The sequence below is a fragment of the Micrasema longulum genome, unplaced genomic scaffold, assembly GCF_059751315.1.
Source record: "Micrasema longulum isolate JH-2025_06_02 unplaced genomic scaffold, ASM5975131v1 h1tg000341l, whole genome shotgun sequence".
Classification (NCBI taxonomy): Eukaryota; Metazoa; Arthropoda; class Insecta; order Trichoptera; family Brachycentridae; genus Micrasema; species Micrasema longulum.
The window spans coordinates 494,066-518,812 of record NW_028277544.1 but is presented as its reverse complement, the minus strand read 5'-3'; the positions used below and the strand labels follow the sequence as shown (position 1 = coordinate 518,812).

Sequence of the window (24,747 nt, the reverse complement as noted above, 5' to 3'; positions counted from 1 at the left end):
CGAAAACATTTTTAAAAAAAAAAGCACAATAGATTATTAAGGTTCACCTTATAGTTCATAAAAACAATAGTAAACAAAGACGAATAAGTCACTAATACATATTATGATACATAGTTAGAGAGGAATTAATTATCTGTATTCGTATATAAAGTATTAGAGTCAGTTCTACCGGGTAAGAAAGTGATGTAAATGGTGCCTTCTCAGTTATATGTACATATACATACAAACATTTAGTGCGTACCTATATATTTATTTTTATCCCCTTCACAGTGCTGGTTTACCTACATTAACATTAGGCGTATACCGCCCAGGATCAATACAGACTCGAGAAGGCCTCTTATTAGCGTTGGTGGTGTTATATATATACTCTGCCTTTAGATACACCATTGCTCAACTTTTACTCGCCAAGACAAAGAAAACAAAAAACAAAACAATGAGAGTGATTCGCTTCCATAATCCCACTCATATTCAAATTAAGGGTGATGTTAATTTTTGTATTTATATTTATTTATATAATTATACTATTTTTTATATGTAACTGAATCAGGTAGAAAAGAAATGTTATTTTTTTACCGTCTAAGAAAGGGGAACAAATTGATGGCTCAGTTCCATAGTTATACTATTCATTATATTAAAAAATCAGCCCTTTTCAAATCTACAAAAATGCAACTCTTAAAAACTATTGATTTTCTCATAGAAGTCTAGTGTTTTCACATGGAAATAAATGAACTTAACAATCTCTTAGCTCCATAACTAATTAAAACGTTGTGAAACTAGTGACCATTGTGTACATATTTTACACAAATATATTCATACATACTACGCTTAAGGTGGTGTAAATAATTATTTGTTACAAATCAATTTAGATCTGTCAAAGCTTTGGTCAGCCATTACTCAAAACAAGTAATTTATAGTAATTTCTGTATGGAACTGAGCCATCGAAATATTTTATTTATTTATTCATATTTTACTCTTACAAACTATAAACAATAATAAAAATAATGTGACCTCGCTGGGGTTACCCGTGCCGAGGACACTTAACAGTATACTTTTTGAAATGTTTTTACATTTGAGAATAAACAAAGAAGACTAACTAAATAAATATAGATAATTAAAAAAAATAAATCAGACTGTTTTAAAAACTAGGTATATATGTACATCTATATTATTTATATTACAAAACGCACAACGAAAAAAAAATCCTAACATAAGCTATACACTTGTATGTCGTTATTATTTTATAAATTATATTGTTTTTTATATTTGATAAATGCTGTATTGATAATAAGTGGGTTGGTCTAAACCAGACTTAACTATTCCAAAAAATTATTAAATTTGAGTTAGGCACATACGCTACATCTTTATACCCATTTATATCATAACTAAACGTGTAGCCTTTATACTTCGGCCTCGCGGTGTAACGGTCAGCGCGTTAGCCTACCATGCAAGAGGTCTCGGATTCGATTCCTGACATGGTCGATATGAAATATTTATTTGAAAGAATGTTTTTACACTAGAATATTCTATAATGCCTGGACTGGTACCTGAAGCGTAAGACTGATCATCTTGCCTTTATGTTACAAAAATGATCTAGATACCTACGCTGCAATTGGTGTATCATTGCAGCGCCCTACGCACCATTATATAGAGATAGATATGTATTTTTAGAATCTTCTAATTTATCCTTTGCGTTGCATATAAAAATGTCTGCCTCAAAACAGGTTGTACGTAATTAGGAATACGTACGTACACACAATTTAGAGAAACCTATTAGCACAAAAATATAGTAGATTAAGGGATAGTTATGTTAATAAACCATTATTATTATTCATCTACAGATCTGCAACAGTGCTTTTTGCCATGATTTTGCCTGTGCTTCTCTCTCCATTATTCCTCTTGTTTTCGGAAATCTAAGTATTGAGTTTTCAGGACAAGCGCACTATTGGAGTACATTTGGCAACGTCTTAATGTCATGTACGTGCATACAGTCGGGCGAGTCGCGAAAGAAAGTTCGCTGCAATCCCAGCACCATTCGCTTAACCCTCTTTGTTTTTCTCCTTTCGTCTGACTGTAAAATGACTTGTATTAATCTACGTTCTGGCTTCTGGCGATTGAAATGCATTACTGTTGCACGTTTACGCAAAAAAATATCATTTAAACCGAAATTTTATGTTTACGCTTGTGTAAGATAAAGTTCTGAACCGCTTGGAGTAAGGGAGGGATCTTTCAACAGTAACTTTATGACGTTAATTTTATTTACGACGAATAATGGAATTAAATACATTAACATGATTCAAGGTTATTGTATACTTGATAGATGCCTTTTTGTTGTTTACAATTTTCTACTAATAGTTATAATATTTAAATAAAAAATTAATTACGAAATCCAATAGCATATTAATCTTAACTTTAAATTATGCGAATGTTGTTACCTTATCAATATGTACATACCAAAATAATACATTATAGTGATTAATTGGGAAAATAATATTTCAACTTCAACAACGATAGTATCATTAATGTGATCACACATACTAAAACTTCCCCGGATGCGTTTAATCATAGAATATTTCGGTTTCTTATAGACTTCATAGTGGTACTGATAATATTATACAAGTATTTAATTAATACAGATTTTTTAGTAAAATTTTATTTCCCTAATTAATAAAATTAAATACTTTAGAAATATTTATGTATACGTGTGTATTCAATGCAGTATTTAATTTGTTGGTCAGATATCTAAAGCTTTTGCACCATTTACAACAGTCTCTGATTCTGCAAAGTAATTTTCCTTTTCTTTTTGGTATCTCATTTCGCTCCTGTGATGTGTCCTAGCCAGTGCAGTAAAAGCGCTCCCTGCACATACCCGAAAACCGTTTTAAAGACCATGGGTTTTCTTCCTATCGGTTGACCTCATACTAAAAATCTTTTTTTTTTGTCAATAATCGTTTTTTTTTAAAATTATTGTTTTCTTAAACCGCGACTCAAATTTAATTTAACTCCACTGCTTTCACCCTTTATAAAAGGTGTATTTTGGATGTTGTCATCCTTCCTCATAACTATACTGAAAACACGTCATCATCATCATCATCATCATCACCATTCCATGTCCGCTCCCTAGTTGGAGCATATTGTGTCCATGAAGATCCTCCAAGAATCTCTGTCAGCTGCCAGCTCCTGTGCATCCTCCCAAGTCAGGTTCGCGTCCCGTAGTTCTGACACAAACTGCCGACAAACAGTCAGCAGTGGACGTCTAGGACGTTGAGAACCTGATGCCTTGTAAAGTAAGCAAGCATGGTTAAGATTATCAGGAGGCATCCGCAGCACATGACCAAGCTAACCGTATCGCCTCCTCTTGATGACAGTTGTCACCGGAGTTTGTTCCGTCCGTTCTCGTATTACCTTTTTCCTGAACGAATGGTAACAAAAATTGTGTAACTCGGTTACAAAAATCTATTTGCACTATGGATTTTTTTTAAATATCTACATTATTTTGAAAAATTACAGAACTCCGACACTAGTCTAGCCAGTGCAGTGTCGTGTTTTTTTTGTATATTTAAACATGTGTATTTTAGTAAGTTATATGTACAAGTTAGTATGTTAGTATTATATTTAATATTCCGCCTCGTGGTCTAATGGTCAGCAGTGTCAGCGCGTTTGCATACCACACAAGAGGTATTAGGTTAATTCCCGACATAGTGGACGTGAAATATTGATTTAAAAATGTGTTTTACACTGCAATATTTTATAATCCTTGGACTGAATAATCTGAAGCATAAGACTGATCACCTTACTTTCATGTTCCAAAAAAAATTATCAAGGTACGCTGACATTGACGTATTAATTCAGTGCCCTATGCACCATTAGGTGCGTAAATGGGAATGATGATGTTGTTTTAATACTGCGCTTTTTACATGTTTACAAATTAATTCCATTAGTTACGATATATTCACACAAAATTGTAGATTTTTTAAAGGAATAATCCGCTAAGCATCTATTTTAGAGGCTTGTCAGCGGGTAGGCACAAAAGGATATAAAAGGAAATTATGAAGAATACACCACAATACCCAGACCAATTGAGATATACAGGTGTACGGGTGGGAATAGGAAAGTTTAGGATATTCAGATAATTTTCTGATCCAGTCGTAAAATTTTAAAAAGATTCAAGCGTCAGAACAAAGTTTATTTTATAATTTATTAAGAGTATATGCGGAGGAAAGCGGTTTGACGAAAAGAGGAGATGATTTTCTTGTCACTATCTCGCAGATACCACCCCAAATACTGTGCGAAAAAGACAACTGCATGTCGGACTGATTACGCCTAACTAAAATCGACCGAACCGAGGTCTCGCAACCCTGTTTTCCCTACCCCAAAACTAAACCGATATTTTTAAGGAGTATCAGAAAGAAATTTTCTTTGTCGGCACGTCTTGTTTTTTTCAAAAATAGTTATCACATTTGTATACCATTCGTTCAAATATAGCAGATAAAACTTAGGGGCTTTTAAGGAATTTTCGGATGGTCCTCATTCCTATAAAATACAAATTATCAGCAACAAGAAAACAAACGACAGGGACACCAATGGTGGATTTCTGTAGTGTGTAAAAAAACATCGCTCTAGTGCTATAACCCAGGGAGAAAATTCAGGAACACGTTTGTATGAAGAAAAGTCAGAACGCGCTTCCTCTAAATTTTTATTTTTTTGAGGTTCTATTTGCCATTTCTTCTGTCTTTCTGCCTTCGCACACGGCAATCGTTTCGGCGCCCCCGAATGAGAAAATATGCAACAGTAATTCCGCCGGCTTTTTATAATATTCGTTTACCTGATTTAAGTCAGGGAGTTATAGGGAGAGGTGCCTTCAGTACGCTGACTGCGGTGACTACCTTTAGTACCTATCAATATGCATCACTATCAAAAATCCTCGAGGATTTATCAATTCGCCCACTGACAGGGTTTGGCTCTAATTATCGCAATAACCTACTACAGACGTCTTCAAATGCATTTATTTTCCTTTTTTATCCGCCTCGTGGTTTTCTTATTACTAAGTTAAGCTACAATGCCCGAGATCCTGGGTTCTACTCACTAGCTTAAACGTATTATTTACTTGGAAAAAACGCCATTTATGCCTTTTTACAATGAGAAAGCTCAACGTTTTTTTTAAAATATATATTTGCCAATAGACTATCAAACTAAGCCAAAAGATTAAAAAAAATATTTTTATGTATAATATTATGCAGGGCTATGAATTTTTTGAAGTTTTGTAATTTTAAAATAACTTCGCCTGTGACGTCACAAGTTCTCGTCGGTGAGTACTGCTGATTGGTGAGTTGGCTTCTCGGAAACCGGAAATCTATCACAACACTATCATTGGTTGATTCGGAAGAACTTGTAACGTAGTTAATTTTTACTCATTTTTTTCATACTTTTTCAAGAAATTTCGCCGTACAATTAAACGCTCTAATTTTTACCGCGTATGAAGAAACATTTTTTATACCCAATTTCCCGTAGCACTGAAGTTTCTTTTTCAAAACTGTTAGCCCCTTTAACCAACCTTAACATCATGTTTCATAATAAATACTGAAACCTTAACATATTATGTTACAACTGTGAAAAATAGAACCCGAAAAGTGAATAAAAATATTTGAGAGTATTGTTAGACTCAACAATGGACTTATTATATTGAAAAAATTAATAACAAACTTGTAAATTTGATCTATGTTTTTAAATGTTAAACTAGTTATGTTCATCCTTACGCTAGTAAAATAGTTTATCATGCCCTTGTTCAGTCTTATATTTCTTATGTAATAATTGGAAGGGTAGGAATCCTATAATAATCATATTTCTAAAAGAAACCCGTATAAAAACTAATTCTTAAAATTATACTTCATAAAAATTAAACTTTTCCCTCCAACCAATTATTAAAGGAAGCTGAACTTTTGGAGCTTAGAAAAATTTACTGCCAACATTGTAAAATATGTTTTAGTGCGCTAACATTTTCCCCCAAAAAAATAATAGATCTTGCCAAAGAATGAAAGATGAATACGTAACAGTTTTTTAGATTTTGTATTCTGGTGAAATGTTGAATATATAATCATATTTTCAATGACAGATTTTTGTGAAAGGAATATTATAAACCCGTCATCCAGAATATAATTTGCTGTATCTATATTTTTTTATATTAAATCGTTTACCATTCACCCTTCTGCCTATGTTTTAACATCCAAGTTTCTAAAATGGTTTCATTTGTTTATTTATTGAAGTAATAAAAAAAAAAGTTATATGTTTTGACGTTCTTATAATAAAAATTATAATATGGGTACGAAGACGCAAAAGCTGTCGATTTCCTTCAAGTGAAATATTTATATTTATTTCACAATTCGTTTTTTTTAACCTCGTTACACGGTGCCCGGTGCCTGGTGGCGGATTCCTGCGGACCCTTCCAGACGACTTTTTGTTGCTCGTCTCGTGGCGCATGGCGATGGCGGTTAAGTGGCCGGAATAACAGCTACAGCGCGTTTCCTTTCAACTCTTCATCCTCGCTAGCTTCTGTGCTCATGTTACCCTGTCAACATATTATTCAAGTGAATTTAAAAACAAAACTTATTTGAGATGGATAACTTGTTTACAAGGTGGTTTAATTGATATTCTTATGGACTGTGTAACCATTTCGCCCATGTTTAAACATCAATAATTATTTAATTGATTGTTTTTTATTCGATAATGAGCTGGAACCTTTTTTCGTATAATTAATCTTTCAAATATTATTAAATCAATAGTTTGAGTACGTACACAATTCTTAAGTAATACAAATACCACCAACGAGCCACAAAAAGTGGCCTGGTGGGATTTTTGTATTTACTAGTTATATATATTTTTATGTATAATTTTCCAAATCATCTGTACTCGTATATTTCAATAAAAATATATATTAAGCTCCGGAACCTTTTTTTACACAGTTTTGAAATAACACCTTACAAAAATGAAATTAAAAAAAAATTGAACATTAATTTAACAATGGGTAATTACTAAGGGCCTTAATTATAAACCTGGTATGAAGCTATGCCCTGGCATTTATTTAGTACAGCCGTTTATGCAGTACTAGACCTAGAATATAATTAGGTATAGTGATAGTGAATATTCTTCGCAACGATATATTTTTTTAGTTTCCCAGGACAGGGTATCTGAAGCTTGAGATTGATCATCCTGCATTCAGACAGTAAATGACCAGGATGCACTGTAACCAGTGGGCAGTACCAATACAGTGTCAGGGGAAGAGACGCGTAATAGATCCTTTATTCAGCAGGAAGAAGACAGTTTAGACGATTTCCATGGATTACAAGAAAATCCAAATGCCTAATTTGTAAATGTAAATGACGAAGTATTTGAGGGTTTTACTTGCAAACCTGGCAAAACCAAAATCTTAAAAAAGTGATATGAATTGAAACTTATTCAGAATAAAAATTTATTAATGTATAAAAGATTAACTTTGTGGTCAAACATTTTACTAAATGTTATTAAATATTTGTATATAACTACTAACCGACTTTTCTCTGTCTACCGGTTTCGAGATGTACCCGTCTCTTCGTCAGGACACCAATTAAACAGGTTTTGCATGTTATTTTAATTGGTGTCCTGCCGAAGAGACGGATACGTCTCGAAACCGGTAGAGTCAGGTTGCGGTCCCGTGGCTAGCGTTGCGGACTCGAGGAGAGGGCCGAGGTTCGAGGCCCACTCTACCCGAACTTGATTTCCATTTTCTAATAGTGAGTTATTTACAACTCGTTGAAAATGGCCACCAAAATTTAAATATTTGGGCAAATTATAAGAGCGCTAATATTTATTTTAAAACATAAAAACCGGTAGACATAGAAAAGTCGGTAAGTGGTTATATACAAATATATAATAACATTTAGCAGAATACGATTGTTTACAATAATTATAACAATACGGCTTTATTTGTGAGAATGTGACTTTCAAATTATTTGGTTTGTTGCAAACATGGGAACCTTTACTCGAGTATTTGCAAAATTGGCAATTTCCAAAATTTAATTTATTATTTCACTATTATTTATTGACATAATTATGACCATTTCATTATTATTACATATAAAATATTAACTGGTTGTAATAAAAAAAATTGAAGCTATTATTGTTTCAACTCTTTGTAATTTGCTCAGATAAGCTTCAGCAACATACATAAAGAAATAGGGATTTTGCCGGGTTTGCAAATAGTACCCTCATAATATGAGGGTATAATGTATCATTAATTTGTTTGGTTGTGTTATTAATTAGTTGTTGTCATTGATTAATGTGTTAATTTAAAAGTTATTTTGTTCATCTAAAAAAATATGCTTTAAGGTTAGTGGGAAGTTGATAGTAGATACTCAAGTTTAGTATGGACGAATCGTGTGGCGATGTAAAATCACTCACGTCCTCTCGAGGGAGTAGTCAGTAGTCACGTGGTTCCGCAGGCGCGCCTATGTTTATCGATTATCCCTTTGTCGCCAAACCTTCTTAAGGTCCTCTGTTCTTGACTCGTTCTGTTGCCTGTCCTTCGTCTCTCCCCGCCCCCTGAACTTACTTCCGCCGCCCCTACCCCGTCAGACCATTCCGATGATTTCATCCGAGTATGCCTCTCTCTGCTCTGAATTTCAAATTTCAACCACCGCGCACCGTCTCGCTTCCTCGAGGCTAATCTCACGCCTTGCACGCAATATTTGTCTTATAATTCACGCTGATTTTTAGTGCGAATTTACCTCGTACGCAATATACCTTTATTTATTATTCGACTAACAGGTAATAAACTCAAGGCTTCCATAGTGCCCGATAATTCCTTCCTCCCCGCAGAGATATCTGTATTTCTACATAGATGAAAAACTCAGGGTACTTGTATTAAAATATTAAGATATAAGTACTTGAAATATCGGTACAAAATGTTTAATTTTTGTATTTATTCGTATGTTAGTACTTGTACATCATTTATGAGCATATTATGAAGAAATTTACAAATTGAATACCATACAAAAAATTGACCTCTTTTACTTCCTTTAATTAAATCTCATTAAAACGTGTTAATTGATTATTTATGCATCGTAGAACCAACAATATGTTAAAGAAGTTTATAATGGTTTGTGGTTTTCAGGCTTATGATTTTAATGATTATTTATTGCAATATTTGTATATTTAAAGCTGAAATCACGATAGTTTCTGTAAAGGCCTTTCTAATAGCATTTTAACTTTCATTCAATATGTTTGAAGAATGTAAAGAATAATAAAACTATGAATAGTTAAGAACACAGCGTAATTGCTGTCTCATTACGATGTTCAGCATCCAGTGAGAGTTGGAATCCACCATTTTCGCTTTGGCTTCGTATTGAGTTCCCGGCATACAGCGCAGTATACAACAACGTTGCCGTAACATAGATGAAAAACGCCATGTTTCTTGTTGTTTACAAATCCCCATGGGTGTATTATATTGTTCAACGCCTCATAATCTGTGTATTCATATCGAGTGACCGCGCGCATTCAACCCGGTTCAAACCAGTCGAGTTTTCTGACCGCAAAGTGCATTGATGGGCTGTGTGCGGCCACTTGCCGCCGCGCCGTCGAAGGTCAACTCGTCCGAAGTCCGAACCTTGTTTCTCCACACTGCACAGTCACATGGAGAAACTACTTTTGCCCGGGATCGGGGCATGAGGTACGCCGTATTCTGGCCGGACATTGGACACGACACTCGAACCCGTCGGGGAATGTCGATATTCCGCTCCTCCATTACCTCCACCCGAACTGTTGGTCACTGCTGTGATTCATTACTTAATACTTTTTACTTACAAGTAAATAAATACATCGACCGCGCTCGGGGATACTCGCCATCGGTTAATTGGCTCCAATGCGCGTGCATTTGTGTGCAGAATGCAGTTTGTTTTCTGTCCCTCTTTATTGCTTTGCCGTGAATGGAGATAGCATCACCTCTTGCCGATTACTTAATCGGTATAAAGCTCCCTCGCTTCCATGTACATACTTCCGTTGTGGAGTGCCAAACCTTTTTAAATGTACGTGAAATAAAACCAAGTTAGTTTTTAGGGCCACAATTATTTTTATTTTTTTAAATTCCGCGTTTAACCACGTCGATATCACAAAACAACCCCGAGAGCCAACTTACAAGATGAATGTATGATTTTTAGATAATCTGTATTTATTTTATTTAGTTGTTCTTTTACAATTTATGTATTATTTTTTAAAATTAAATATAATGTTCCCTCACTGGGGTGTCCCGTGCCGAGGGAGACATTTTATATTATTTTTAAAACATGTCTTATTAAACAAAATTAAACCATAATCTGAAATACAGATGAAATATAATGAAAACGCATCAAATGCACAAATAAAAACACTGTAAATAAATATATATTTTTACCTATATTATGTTATAGACTAGATTACATTTTGCCCTGTCAAAAGGTTTTCCATATCTGTTGAAATCTCCATCAATTTTGATAATCTCCGCAAAAAGTGAAATCCAGGACTTGTCTCCGAATATTTGCACATACTAAAAATGATTTTATTCTGTTTTATTTGAAGGAATTAATTTTACAATATTATTTATTTATTTTATTTTATTTAACATATCTAGTTACATATAATATAATATTAATAGTCTTTAAATAATTGATTGAGTCTGTCATGGCGGACGTGTTTCACACGCATCACGCTAATCAAGTCGGTCCGGTAAAATTAGGGTGGGTGGAAACTTTTTTTTTTGTTTTTGGTTTTATTTATTTAGTATTTTATTTATTTACTACTAGCAGGTAAAAATTTTGTTAAAAAAATCGAGTAGAGATTAGTCCGCTAAATAAACACACTCTATGTTATTTGTTAAGATCGTCCCATGTTTAACAATCCACTATATTAGCGGATAGGAATTTGACCCCTATCTATATATATAAAATAGACTCGAAAATTTTTGACGCCGTGATTTTTTTGCATCACAATAGGCCACAAGAGGCCCAATTGCTGTGGCGAATTACAGTAGAGAACACCCAGGCTTGAGAAAAATCACATTTTATTTTTTGTGTTCTGACTGGGAGTTAAACCCGGAACCTTAAATTCAGGCGTCTTAACCGTTCCATCACGGAGGCCGCCTTACTTTCGTGATAGATAACTTGTATTTTTATGAAAAACTTATGATTACTTACTTTTCTTTCAATTTCAGTATGGAATGAAGAAAAATGTATCGATTGATGTTGTGCGTTTATTTATTTACCTTTTTGTCCTTATCTGTTCTGAAAATATATTTAAATGAAATTCATTGGATTGAAGTTATATAATTACTTAGCAGCTTGCTTTCGAACCTAGTTTTTAAGCATCAAAAATGACAATTGTCGACGTGATATTTTACAAATAGTTAAATAGTTGTTTACAGAATAAATTCTCGTTTAAAAACGCATATTTAACATTAATTCCATTATAAAATTTGTATGGTTTTTTTCACCTGAAACTAGCCTAACTGAAAAGTTTTCATCTTTCAGGAGTCATGAAATCCAGTATTTCGCTGAAATTTTAGTATTTGCAGTTTTAACAGCTTCTCAAATACAAGTCAATCAATTTTAGCACACAGTTGTATTTAATTCGTTTTATATTTATTTAAATTTCACTCAACTTATTCAATTGCATATTTTCATTTACCGTGGTAGTTGACGACTATTCCCGGTTAGCCCGAACAACATGCAATAGGTAATCAAAATATTTCGACATATTTTTAAAATTACTCCGTCAAATATTTATTGATTTCACTGTTTACAATGTACAGATGTTCTTTGTCTCAGGTCCCGACTACCTAGGAATTTCCTGTGTTTAGGCAGAACCTTTTGTGTTACATGTGTTTTTTCAAAGCATAATCATACTAATATAATAGTATAATAAATTGAAACATAAATATAAATTACAAATATAGGTACCAATAATAATTAAAATTTGAAACATGAATGATAATAATAAAACTGTCGAAATTCGATCCCTCGGGCGAATGCGTGGTAAAACGATGTATGAAAGGTGCACTAATGTCGAGATCCGCGAACTATGTAAGGCTGAGAGATGCATTATCGACAGAATCAAGAAAGGAGTGCTGCGCTGGTTTGGACATGCATAGCGAATGGACAGCAAAAGAACGGCTAAAAAGATCTACGATGCGAATATTGATGGATTCGGGAAACGAGGAAGACCGAGAAAAACATAGCACGATCAAGTCCATTAAATACTTGAAGATGGACATGTCAAAAGTAGGAATAATCGGCGTGCTTGCATGATAAGATGTATGCATGCAGAGGAAGCGAGATATGTATGCAAAGACAGAGTGATGTGGCGTTCTATCCCCTTTGCCTATTCCCACGGGGAAACGGCGTGATGGTTTGTTTTTCAACGAGACTCGGCTTCCGTTTGTAATATAAGGTTGATCAAACCAACGCCAACTTACTTTTACTTGTTTATTTATTTATTTTACAGAAACAAACAGTCGACAATGATATAATAGCATAAAAAAGATACAGTTTAAGGACACACCAGCGAAGTTTTTAAATAAAAATCATACACATTAAATTGTGGTACAACAAAAGGGTTTGTTTATGTGTATTTGTATGTGGGAGTAAGTGTTCAGGTGTGTGTAAGTGTGAGCATCATTAAATAGCAAGTGGGATCGTATCGCAGCTAGAAAGAATCAGTCTTAATTTATTTCAAAATAAATTAAGGGGCGTGTTAAACACACCAATAGATGAAAAAAAAGCATTATAGTTAGAGCAAGAACAATAGAGAAAATAGTTTTGTGCATAGTTAGTGCTACAGACTGGCAGGTGGAATAAATACTTATTTCATGTCACGCGAAAGGAGACATTAAGATTAATTTTGGAGAGTAGGTTAAAAGGGTACTTTATTATTTAATAATTTATATAAATAGCATAATTCAGATATAGTGCATCTTTTTTCAAGGGTAAAAACTCTATTTTGTTTAGCAGATTGGCTGTAAGTGCAAAGCTTATAAAGTAATACACGTAAGTTCAGTATCCCTGTGTTACATAAGGTATTCACTACCCGCCTCCCGTATCCGCCTCCCCTGCCTTCAGTAATTGTTCCCCTCCCGTCACAACCCGCACAACCCGCACCGCAGTTGCATGTCTGTTCCGTAAATATTTGACTCCTGCTGAAGCTTTCCGCCTACACAATCCTCAGCTGAAATCGATACCCGGCTAGCCGACAGCCGCCAGCCGCCGACCGCCGCGGCGGTGTTCTCACCTCACGCGGCACCGGCTACTCGGCACTCGGCACTCGGCACTCGGCTCTCGGTACTCGGCACCCGGCACCCGGCTGCGGCGCACGTGAACACTAGGTCTAGTTGGTGCTCGTACGCCCTCCCTGTGGCTGGCAGCTTGTCACTAGTCGCATGGCCGGGGATCCGCCCTGCGCTCGACTTTTCAGGATTATCTTACAACTCCAAAATAAACAACCTGCAAATATTCTCGACACAATCAATATTATGAATGCTTAAAACTTCATTTTTAATGTATAGCATTTCCTACGTTTTTAAAAAATTTAATACGAACTGACCACTATTTTCCATTTCAAATCTTTGAATTCCCCAGGACGCGCCGCCATTTTTATTACGTAGTTTTAATCTCGGGGTTGATTTCCGACATGGTCGACATGAAAAATTTGTTTTTACACTAAAATGTTTCATAGCCTACTGGCTAAACTGGTATCTGAAGCGTAAGACTGATCATCTTACCTTCGTGTAATAAAAATATATAAGATAAGCTGCGGTAAGTATACCAATGCAGGGCTCTATGCAGCGTCTGGTTCAGAAAGGGAATTATTAAATTACGATAGTTGATAATTTGGTTCCAAAATAATATATATGCGAGTACTCGTGTTATAAAAATAGTGCTTACGTCAAAAAAATATATTTAAGGGAGATTTTCAAACGGAGAGAAAGACAAACAGTAATATCTTTTATTAGTCTGAAAATAAGTATTAAGGGTAGTTTATGCTCATTTATAAACATTAAAACACTAAAAATTGCAGGAAACAATTCTAACGAACAAACCATCTTAAAATGTTTCATCGCCACTTTCAGTCGTGTGCCAAAATAAGTTCCACTTTTCCCGGTGTTCTAAATTTATCCGCGTAAATAAGTACCCACCCTGCGCAGCTCCTCGCTACCAACGTCCTTCGTGAAAAACGTTCGCGTGACTATATGTTTTTCCACAACTCCGAGTAAAAATGTTCAAAGCCTTTCACTCTTTTGATCTACCACGTGTTTCTACTGAAATCTTATCTTTTTGTGAAGCATTATGAAATAATTTGTACTATCACTTCGCGTGTACTTTAAGATTGAACAGGTTGTGCCGGCTATGTCGCGCAGTCTTTATCGATTCATATTTTACTGTACAAGTGTAGTCGATAAAAAATTAGTACCTTTCACCGATGTTATTAGTACATGTCAGCGAACAACTTTTGTTTTCAAAATTGTATGAATTTGTATTTATTCAGGATGTTTCAGCAAAGTTATAAACAGGTTCGGTGGACCTTTGCATGTCTATTTATATTTTCAGTGCAGATTCCTTTGCAACGAATAACCCTGAGAAGTAGTTTCCGGCAGTTTAGTACCGTAAATCAATATGTATTCAATTCTCCCCGAACAAGTAGTGGTCGGGCATATTACCCGCAGTGATTCGATGATCAGCGCGCTCCCGCGGCGAAGGGTGGATCTGTCGCCGCCTTGGGAGAGTGGAGAGTGGAATATCCCAGGCTGAGTGGTTCGTCCTTCACTCCCCCTTGCCCGCCCTGTACACCCCTGCCGCCCCCACCACTCCCGCCCACAGTCGTTGCAGCGCCACTGTTCCGTGAGCCTCCCCGCTTGCACCTCTCGCAGGGTTTCCACAAATATTTCATTCCTACAAATTATGTCCATGAACTTTTAACTTTCAACATTCTTTATTGTTGCCGTTATATTGGCTTTCCTGAAATCCTGATTGACTATTTTACCGTTTAAATGTTACATGTATGCATACATTCTATTTACGCTGGGTTTTGGTTTTGTAAAAAAATAATTGGAAACATTAGATTTATATACTATTAGGCCTGTTGTTCAGATGCTTATTAAAACACATGTTTTCGTAATAATTTATAATTTTAATGTTATTTTATAATATGCATAATTCCACGGTCCATTATGTTTTATCCCAACTCAACACAGGGCTCAAACGGCCCTTAGTCCATATAACGAATTTATTTCAGTTGATCATTTTCGTAAAAATAAACGGGTTACGTGATATTTCAGAATCACCGACTTGACACCCTTAAGGGCGACTTATCAACTGACGTAACATTAAAATTGACTAGTTTATGGGTGGGTGTTGCTAAAGATAGAATAGGGGTACTCTATTTTTCAATATTAGCATATAAGTCTATATTTTATCCAAAATTCAACATTTACAACAAATTGACCTATAAGAAATTCAACCATATGTCATCCATTCATTTGCGATAAAGAAAACAACATTTTCTAATTGTTGTAGTGATATTTTTCAGAATAATTCGAAGGTCCCAACAAAAGCACTCTTCATAAATGTAATGTTGCGACTTTTGTATTGAAGAGTGATTTTTCAAAGTGGCCTAATCAAAAAAGATCGTTTAGAGAAAAACAGTTATTTCTGTTTTGTCCGTTTTTATCAGATCAAATGGTTTTTTATAATATATGATATGTCAAGATGACTTAAGACTCGAGTCATGCAATCAAATCAATAAAATACACTTAAGTAATTTGCCATCATCAAAATGCTTATTTAAATAATGATTTTTAGGGCATTTTGATGAAAAATGAGAAATTTGAAAGATTTGTAATATCAGACATGGCGACATTTAATGAACAAATTTTCTTGCTGGTTATGCTGATTATAATTGTGATTACAATGGAATTATTACTTTAAAATTCACTAATTTTGACTAAGGCCTGTTTGAAAGATCACTTTTCAATCGCGTTTTTCCCTCTAGTGTTTTCTGTCACCTAGCGAAGTACTATTAAGTATTAAATCGCAATGTTCTACATTTGTAATAAAGCCGAAAATGACATGAATCTCATGATTTTAGTATGCTGACAAGTTGCTCCATGTCTTTTGAAAATTGTTTTTATTATTGCCTCACAAATTCGCCGTTTTCACACCTCAGTAAAAATCCACCTGGCACGATAAAATAACATTGGGTGGATTGATTTTTATCGTATTATAATTATTTTTTTAAATTATTTTATTTACTTAACTAAACGTTACGTAAACATTGACGAAGAAGCTTGTTTGCTTTGAAACCGGTCGGTGGGAAAAAAAATAATGGTTAAAAACAAAGTTGTTTTATTTATTTTATTACTTTTACGAATTGTTTAAAATAGATTATTAAACACCGTTAAACAGTGCATATATGTTAAATTTTGCCTTTAAGTATATGTATTTAAAAATATGTCATCTTTTGCCTTATGTAACTCAACCCTTAAAATTTATTTATTAGCCACTGATGTAATTGTAGACGAAGATTTAAAACTTGAAAAAAACTGTAGTAAACATGAACACAATACGAGAATATCAGAAAAATATCATAATTAACCTTCTAAAACAAGAAAAGGACAATCGAGACTAATAAACCATGGACTGAAATTATACAATAAACTACCAGACAAAACTAAATATCAGACTTAGACAACCTTTACAAAAGATGTTAAAAATATTATTACAATAGTAGGATGGGAATTTTAAAAGTAAAAATATTTTGTTAAATGTATGTAACCCGTAAGGGTTTATCAATGAAAAATTTTAATAATAAAAAAAAAAAAAAAAACGTTACAGCCCCGTTTCCAGAGGGTTTTTTTTAGCACTCTTAAAAGTTATGAAAGATAAAAGTTGTACGGTAATGGTTTTGAGCTATCCAGTAGATAGTGAAAATGTAAATATTATTACTAAACATAACACGTAGAAAAACAAGTTCATCATTGGGAGGCTTTGATTTTCCGGGGTGTGAGCAGTGAGCAGTGAGCAGTGAGCAGTGAGCAGTGGGCAGTGGGCACCCTGGTGTGGCGGGCGGTTTGCAAACATTTCGCGCGTCTCCGTCGGCGGCCACCTGACAAAACGCCGCCGCCGCCTCCTCGCGCGCCTGCCCCCGACGGAAGACCTCCCGTCACACCACCCACGGCCCGCGGGCCCACAGTGCGGCGCCGTCCGCCCGCCGCGAAGCCCGCGTCTCGTCGTCTCGCGCGCGCCGTTTGCCGCCTCTCGTCCGCCGTGTCCGTGCCGCATCCCGAACTCTTCAGATAGTGAACTGTGCGGATCTGTGACGCGTTGTACATTGTTTCGCGTATCCGAACTGTCGATGTCGCCCAGTGCCACTCGATCTTTTCATCGGATCGGATAAAAATAGTTCGTTGTGAAATCGCGAGTTTCGTATTGTAAACCGTGCGTAAGAAAACATGAAAACTTTATTCCATCATACGCTGTTTCGCGGTATTGTTTATGATGTGATTTCTCAAAGTATATAAAATATTTTTTTTTGAAAATCTTATCATTAAATGTTTTTTATGTTTACACTGGGGAAACCTTTATGTTTGAAGTGTTTTTTTGTTCAAATCCGTACCCCTTTATTTAACTTGGAATGTATTCGTCTGACAATATATTTCCGTGCTTTTTTCAACTATTATTTTCAAAACGTCATGTAGATTCTTGATTGTATGATCTCGCAATATTATTTAAGTCCTTAATATGTAAACATTTGGCATGTTACGAATAATAAATAGTATCTAGTAAACAGATTCTGGGTAAATTGAATGATCGGTGATCTTCCTCCCGCGGGTGACGGTAGGCCGTGAGGTTGCAGGTTGCAGGCTGCAGGTTGCGGGTCGCGGGTCGCGGGTCGCGGGTGACTCGAGCGCGGCGTAAATGGCGGGAATGCGAGCCACTATGTGCACCTCGTTAAGCTCGGTCAAGTGCCAGTAAACGGACCGCGATGCACCAGAACCGGTTTCCATACAGTTTTTGTTCTTATTCCGAACCCCTTTCCTGCACAATCCCGCACAGACTAGCGCGAATGTGAAGTGATAGGTCGGATCAATATTTTTGTCGATTCCACTCCCGAGTTAGCAACCGAGTTGTTGTTGCATTATTTAGTGCTGTTTTCGACGCCCGGCCATTTGGCTTCATCAAGAGGGGTTGCGATTGTGTAACAGCGCTTCCGACATAAAATCGATTTTGTTTTGATTCTGACCTCTCTAACAACTTAGTGACTTACGTTTACGCGCATATTTACCTGATTCGCGAACCTAAAAGTTCATTAAATTGCCCGCTAGTAATTAAAGTTTCAAAAATATCTCGTCGTTGTATCTGTCAAATTACACCCATTCAGATCCTCATGAGTATAACAAATTTTAGTTTTTAAGTAGGTGATACAATTTTTTAGAAATGATAAATGTTTCAATGCAGGAGGTAATTATAAAAACATTGTTTATAATGTTCCACCGTGATTTTATGAGCATTTTATCGTTCGTTTAAGTTTTAACGATGACATAAAATATCAGGCGTGATACCTGTTGAGTTTAAGCGCTTTGTCATATCGGCCAAGTCGTGATCTTTAAAGCGAAATGGATCAATATGTTGTGATTCTAGCAACTATGCAGGCTTTTTGAGCAGGAACTAAGAAACATGTTCCGAGTTACTATTTACTCAAACTCATCTTCCCAGAAGGCCTAGATAAAACGTACTCGCCAGCTAGAGAGCGCAATACGCACTTGAACTCATCCATTCAGCAGTCAGATAACTTGGGTATTAAAACGATTGGAGCTTGCTAACTCTTCCACCCAGAGGGGCTTCGATACTCGGGCTTAGTTTTTACGCATTTTATTTTTACTTTATCCACAACTATGTTATAATGTTTTTATAAATAACGATGTTAATTATAAAATACTTAAACCCTGTCACATCAAAACAAAATGTTCATTTGACATGGCATTTATAATATAAATATTTCGGAAATTCAGCGAGGTATAGAAAAATAAATACCGACTATAACTATGTCAAAACCACCTGTAGCGATAGATATATGAAGTCAAGTATTTTCTTAAAAGTATACCTCAATCCTAGCAAAATCGAAATCGTTGTTGATGCAGAAATGTACCCACATTTTTTTAAATGAAAAATCTGTATTAGCATAAAAAAAAAACAATACATACATTTTTAAACAAATAGATCACTTAAGGTTGAACTTGCCAAAAAAGAGTCTGGCTCTTGTGTTTAGCAAGTTTACTAAATATTATAAAAAAACACCAAAAAATGCAATTATAAAAAATGAGAAAATTTAACACTAATAAAAAATATAATAAAATCACAAAATTTATAAATTTATATACACAGGCACATATTATACATACATCTTTATTTTCAGAATACGGCATATAATTATATTGTTATTTTTATCTTCACTCCATCACGGTTAGACCCTAATTTATATTGTCATTGATCGATTTCATATTTTATTTGTAAATTTCTTATCCAGAAACCGATAGACTAAAAAGTCGTTCAGTGGGGTCGAGAAGTTTATTAAAAATAGTACCTATATAATTATGCCGTTGTATTGTATAAATTTTTGGATGTTTTAAAATACAAAACATTTTATTTGCTTCGATTGTTTTTCCGCCCGCGCCTTATCAGTTTTCTTCCTCGGATAACAGAATCGCTCAAGTGCGAGTCTAATGGGACACGTTAGTGTGTGAAGTTGTTAGTTGTCAGATCGGAACGCCCCGAACAGCTGACGCGCTTCTCCGTGCCGCCGCGGGATGGCGCCTCCGTCCTCCGCATACCACCTCCTCCCCTCCCCCCGGCGCACATCGTGTGCCGTTTGTTTACAGTCGATACGGCGCGAAGCCAGTTAAAGTAAACTGAGCAATCAAAATTGAGCCGTCAGGCCCTGACGCAGAGGGCTGAATTGCGGCGCTTCCACCTATTGCGTTCTTACGATCTTCGGATTAAGTTCCCCCGCTAGTCTTCCTTCCTATGACGAAACTTAAAATAACTTGTATCCGAGCCGATGCGCTTCTGCATAGTATAGAATATCGCAATCGGTGAAACGAGTGTATGGGAAAGTGCGACCTGATGCACACTTTGTTCAGTTTATTTATTCGCTATTTGTTACAGCATTGCCAGCTCGCACTCCGGCTAGTAAAAAAAGATCGAATTCGTTTCGTAACATTTTTATACCGTTAATCAACATCGGCATTCAACATTGTTGTTAATATACTACAGCTGGAGGGGGATCGGCGACCGAATTGGCAGCCGCTAATTCTTAACCGAGACATTCCTCGATAGTCCAGATGAGCCCCATCCGTCTCCCGCTTCTTCGGACAGAAGACATTGCCCAGAGTGTTAGTAGTTTGTGAGTTGTGATCTTCGCCTCGAGACGCCGAGACGCTTCCTAGGGTCGAGTGCGCGCCTCCGGGACGGGAGTCAGCGTGCCCGCCCTCGAGCGCGGCGGGCAGCGGCGCAGGGCGGCAGCCATCGCGGTCGTTCCCTCCGGAGGCGATGCTGGCCAGGCCGGGGCGGTGACGGGCGAGGGCGGCCGGCGGCGGCCGCAGCCCCGGCACCGCGCTCCGCCCGCTCCGCCGCCCCCGCCGCCGCCCATGCACCTCGCGCTACGCCGCCGGCCCGCCCCGCACGCGGTGGACCGAGGTACAGACCATTCTCTCACCTTTTCTGAAGTGGACGGATTAACGAACATTTCACTATGGATTAGCTTTTTATTTGTAAATCCTAAGGATTATTTTATTTATCGAATTCATGTTCCGTCGTATTTCACCGTTAAACGTTTTGATAGTAATGAATTTTGCCTTGTCCGAATTCAAATCCTCGTGTTAGAAGATTTTTTTACTTGAAATACTTCTGTACCCCTTAATTCTAGATAAATAAAATCTTCTTTTTAATTAGTCGGGCCATAAAGCACTTTGTTTATAAAGGAATGAATAAATAAACAATAAATAAGGATAACTTAGAAATTCGATCTATAAAATTAAAATTGAACACTTACTCCTTAAAATCCCGACCTTTCGGAGTATTTGCATGTACCAACGTATGTATATTTGAAAAGTGGAAGTTTAAAAGGAATCTCACCAAATATATGGAAACCATGATGAAAATTCTTCATTAATATCACATTATACTTTTGATCGTATGAAATAAATTATTGCTATTTCTTCTAAAACATATTTGGATTCTGAGATTCAGAATAATATATACTTGGATTCAGGTAATTCGAGACATATTTATTTATTTAAACACTTCATATACATATACATACTTATGCATAAGGGCGGGCATATTGGCTTAAGGCAATTTCTTCCTACTTACCCAAACCGTTCAATTCGAGAAAATCAGTGGTATATGAACATATTGTAGGTATATTAAAATATTTTCATTATAAAACATAAGATTGATGTAAATTAATATTTTTTATTTAAGAAAAAAATTTGACTAAATATCTACACTACGCTATACACTACGAGGAAAGGGAAAGAAAGAGGGAGGAGAAGAGAAAAAACTCAAATATTCAGGAAGTGACATGTCATACGTGGGGCGTCCTGACATTACTGACATACGGATGTTGCATAGGCAAATTTGTGTGTTTATTGATGAGTTAAATCAACTTATGACAGGTCATAAACTTTATTAAGGGTTCAATAAAAAAAATATTTGCTGAATCTTGAAGCCTTGTTTTGTATTCTGTTTACAGTAATCATGCAAAGTTTTTCTAGTTTTTCCAAATGGTGGATGGTTAATCTTCTTTTTGTCACTTCTGGCATTGTTGACTTCAGTTGCTTTCTTGTAATATGTCCGAGGTTAAGCTACGCCGATCTTTATTTTTCACTAGCTGACTGCAAATTTATTTTTATCAACTACGGAAAGTAACATCTAATTACAACGAATTTATTTCATTTTTAACGATGTCAATGAAAACAAATAATGCACTGTAGTATTTATTTTCAACGGGTTGTTAATATTCAATTCATTGTTTTTTAAATGTATTAATTAATTCAATAATTCATGTAACCCTAATAGATTGGTATACGAGTATTATGTCGTCAGCTGAATGCAGAACTACATAATATTATTATTCACATTTAATAAATATCAGTTATTTATGTCTCCCTTACCTTATGCCCTAAGTTTTATTAGTTTTTTTACAACGTTTTATCAATAATTATTACTTGTACCGAAATATTTATATTTTTTTATTTTATTTGTTTATTTATTCACATACAAAAACAGTACAATTATCAAATCCTACTGAACTGCAGTTTGCAGTTCGTCAGTCATCATCATTCCCTTTCCGCACCTGATGGTGCATATGAACCTGCATTCAGCAACAACAATTGCAGCGTATCTTGATCATTTTTGTTACTTGAAGGTAAGATGATCAGTCTTACGCTTTAAATACCAGTCCAGGTACCATGAAATATTCTAGTGTAAAAACACTCTTTTAAATAAATATTTCATATCAACCATGTTGCGAATCGAACCCGAGACCTCTTGCATGGAAGACAAACGCTCTGACCATTACACCACGAGGCCGTTCGTCAGTAGGTTCTTATAATTAAGTTTTTATATGTACGATATACATATTTTTATGTGGCCGTCGTCAATGCGTTAAAATGGCAGATGTCTTTTCAGATTGGATTGATCTTACCGCCGGTGTGCCACAAGGGGGGTACTTTCTCCACTTTTATTTTCCCTTTTTATCAATCCAATAACAAAAAACCTCCCCTGTTCGCACCATTTATATGCCGATGATTTGCAATTGTATATTCATTTCGAACCCGTTGACATTGTTGAAACACATAGAGTAATGTCACTTGCACTCGAGCATATCTCTTCATGGACAAAAATACATGGACTTCTCATAAATCCAACAAAAACCCAAATTGTACTTGTTGGTAGTAAACAAATGTATTCAAAAGTGAATTTTTCCACACTCCCTCTTTTCGAAATAGATGGTACAGAAATTCCATTCATGATTTCAGTCAAAAACTTAGGTATTATCATTCATAAGCATTTAGGGTGGCACGATCAGGTTAACGAAGTTAGTCGTAAACTTTATAGCAGTTTGCTCTCAATTAAAAAATTACAGAATTTCTTGCCAATTAATGTTAAGCAAACATTAGTCCAGAGCTTACTTCTTCCACTCCTTGACTATGCGGATGTATGTTATCCAGATGCTAACTCTGAATAACTTGATAAGTTAGAACGATTGCAGAATATTTGTATTCGTTATATCTTTGATCTTCGCAAATTTGACCACATAACCGAGTATCGCACGCAACTACACTGGCTCAGTATCAGGCATAGAAAAAACATTCACATTCTATCACTTCTTCACAATCTTTTAAATAATCCCACTTCGCCTGTTTATCTGAGAGAGCTCATCCAACCTCTTTCACAACACGGACTATCTCTTCGTTCTAGTAACGAGAAAACCCTTTTAATGCCCTGTCATAGCTCTAATATTCTTGCCTCCCCTTTCACGGTTGTAGCCGCTCGATTGTGAAATAATCTACCCACTAATGTCAGAGACGCCCCTCTTTATTTACATTTAAGTCAAGATTGAAATGTCACTATCTAAATATTTAAATTGTTCCTTATCCTTCTTATTTCCTTCCCATCCTCTCTTCATAGTAGTGTTAATTATTTTTTTGTATATTTTTATTTTCTTAATCTTTGTTTTTAATTTTTGTATTAAATTGTAAGATTCAATATGTCCATGTATTTATAATTTTCTCAAACTGAACGGTTTGAGTAGGCAGGAAGAAATTGCCTTAAGGCAATATGCCCGCCCTTTTATTGTATATGTATATAAAGTGTCAAATAAATAAATAAATTAAATAAAAAATTCTCTGTAATTCTATATCACATTAAAAAAAATATCACAAAAAAAAAAATTGCATAAATAAGTATACATATTTAATACCAGGAAATCTATATAAAACTATTTCATTTAAACTATTTATTGACTATTCTTGATGGAATTACGTTGTAATGATGTAATAACTTATATTAACATATAAGTTATTAATTTAAAAAATACTTGGTACACTTCCACCTATTTATTTTGACCAATTAGCGCTTTCACCCTCTAATGGGCATCTTCAGACTGGTGAATATTATACAGTGTAAGGGTATTTTATATAAAACTAAATATTATCTTAAGTGTAGGTACATTTAAAAATAAGTTGAAAAAATACAATACGAAATATTTCAATAGATTTCTTTATTGTATTTTGTATTGTATTGGATTATTTCGTATTGTATTTTTTCAACTTATTTTTAAATGTACCTACACTTAAGATAATATTTAGTTTTATATAAATTACCCTTACACTGTATAATATTCACCAGTCTGAAGATGCCCATTAGAGGGTGAAAGCGCTAATTGGTCAAAATAAATAAGTGGAAGTGTACCAAGTATTTTTTTAAATTAATAACTTAAATGTAAATATAAGTTATTACATCATTATATAAAACTAGTAAATTAGAAAATAAATACGGAGCGTCCTCAGGTTAGGATGGTCTCCATCTACCATGGCTCAGCCTGTTCTAAGATATAGATTTTTTATGTTTTAATGTAAAACTAGTTCTATACTAATATAACAATAGCAAAAAAAATCTTTGACTGGTCATAAAC

General features: G+C 35.2%; 1 protein-coding gene across 7 annotated transcripts in view; it reads left to right on the top strand.

Annotated features, from left to right (window-relative positions):
• The window catches only part of Tlk (Tousled-like kinase), a 106,076-nt gene that overhangs the window by 31,303 nt on the left and 50,026 nt on the right, over positions 1 to 24,747 (top strand). Inside the window, exon 1 of one of the 7 annotated variants that reach the window (XM_088225302.1) lies at positions 17,084 to 17,486. The exons of 1 other annotated variant lie outside the window; for it this stretch is intronic. Coding sequence is in view for 1 of the 6 variants with exons in the window: in XM_088225296.1 (XP_088081422.1) it covers positions 20,696 to 20,744 (49 nt within the window). In the remaining 5 variants the exon portion in view is untranslated. Of the gene's footprint in view, positions 1 to 17,083; positions 17,562 to 20,609; positions 20,745 to 24,747 lie in introns of those variants that run through there. 5 more of the 7 variants (XM_088225303.1, XM_088225301.1, XM_088225298.1 and 2 more) reach the window with 5 other exon arrangements.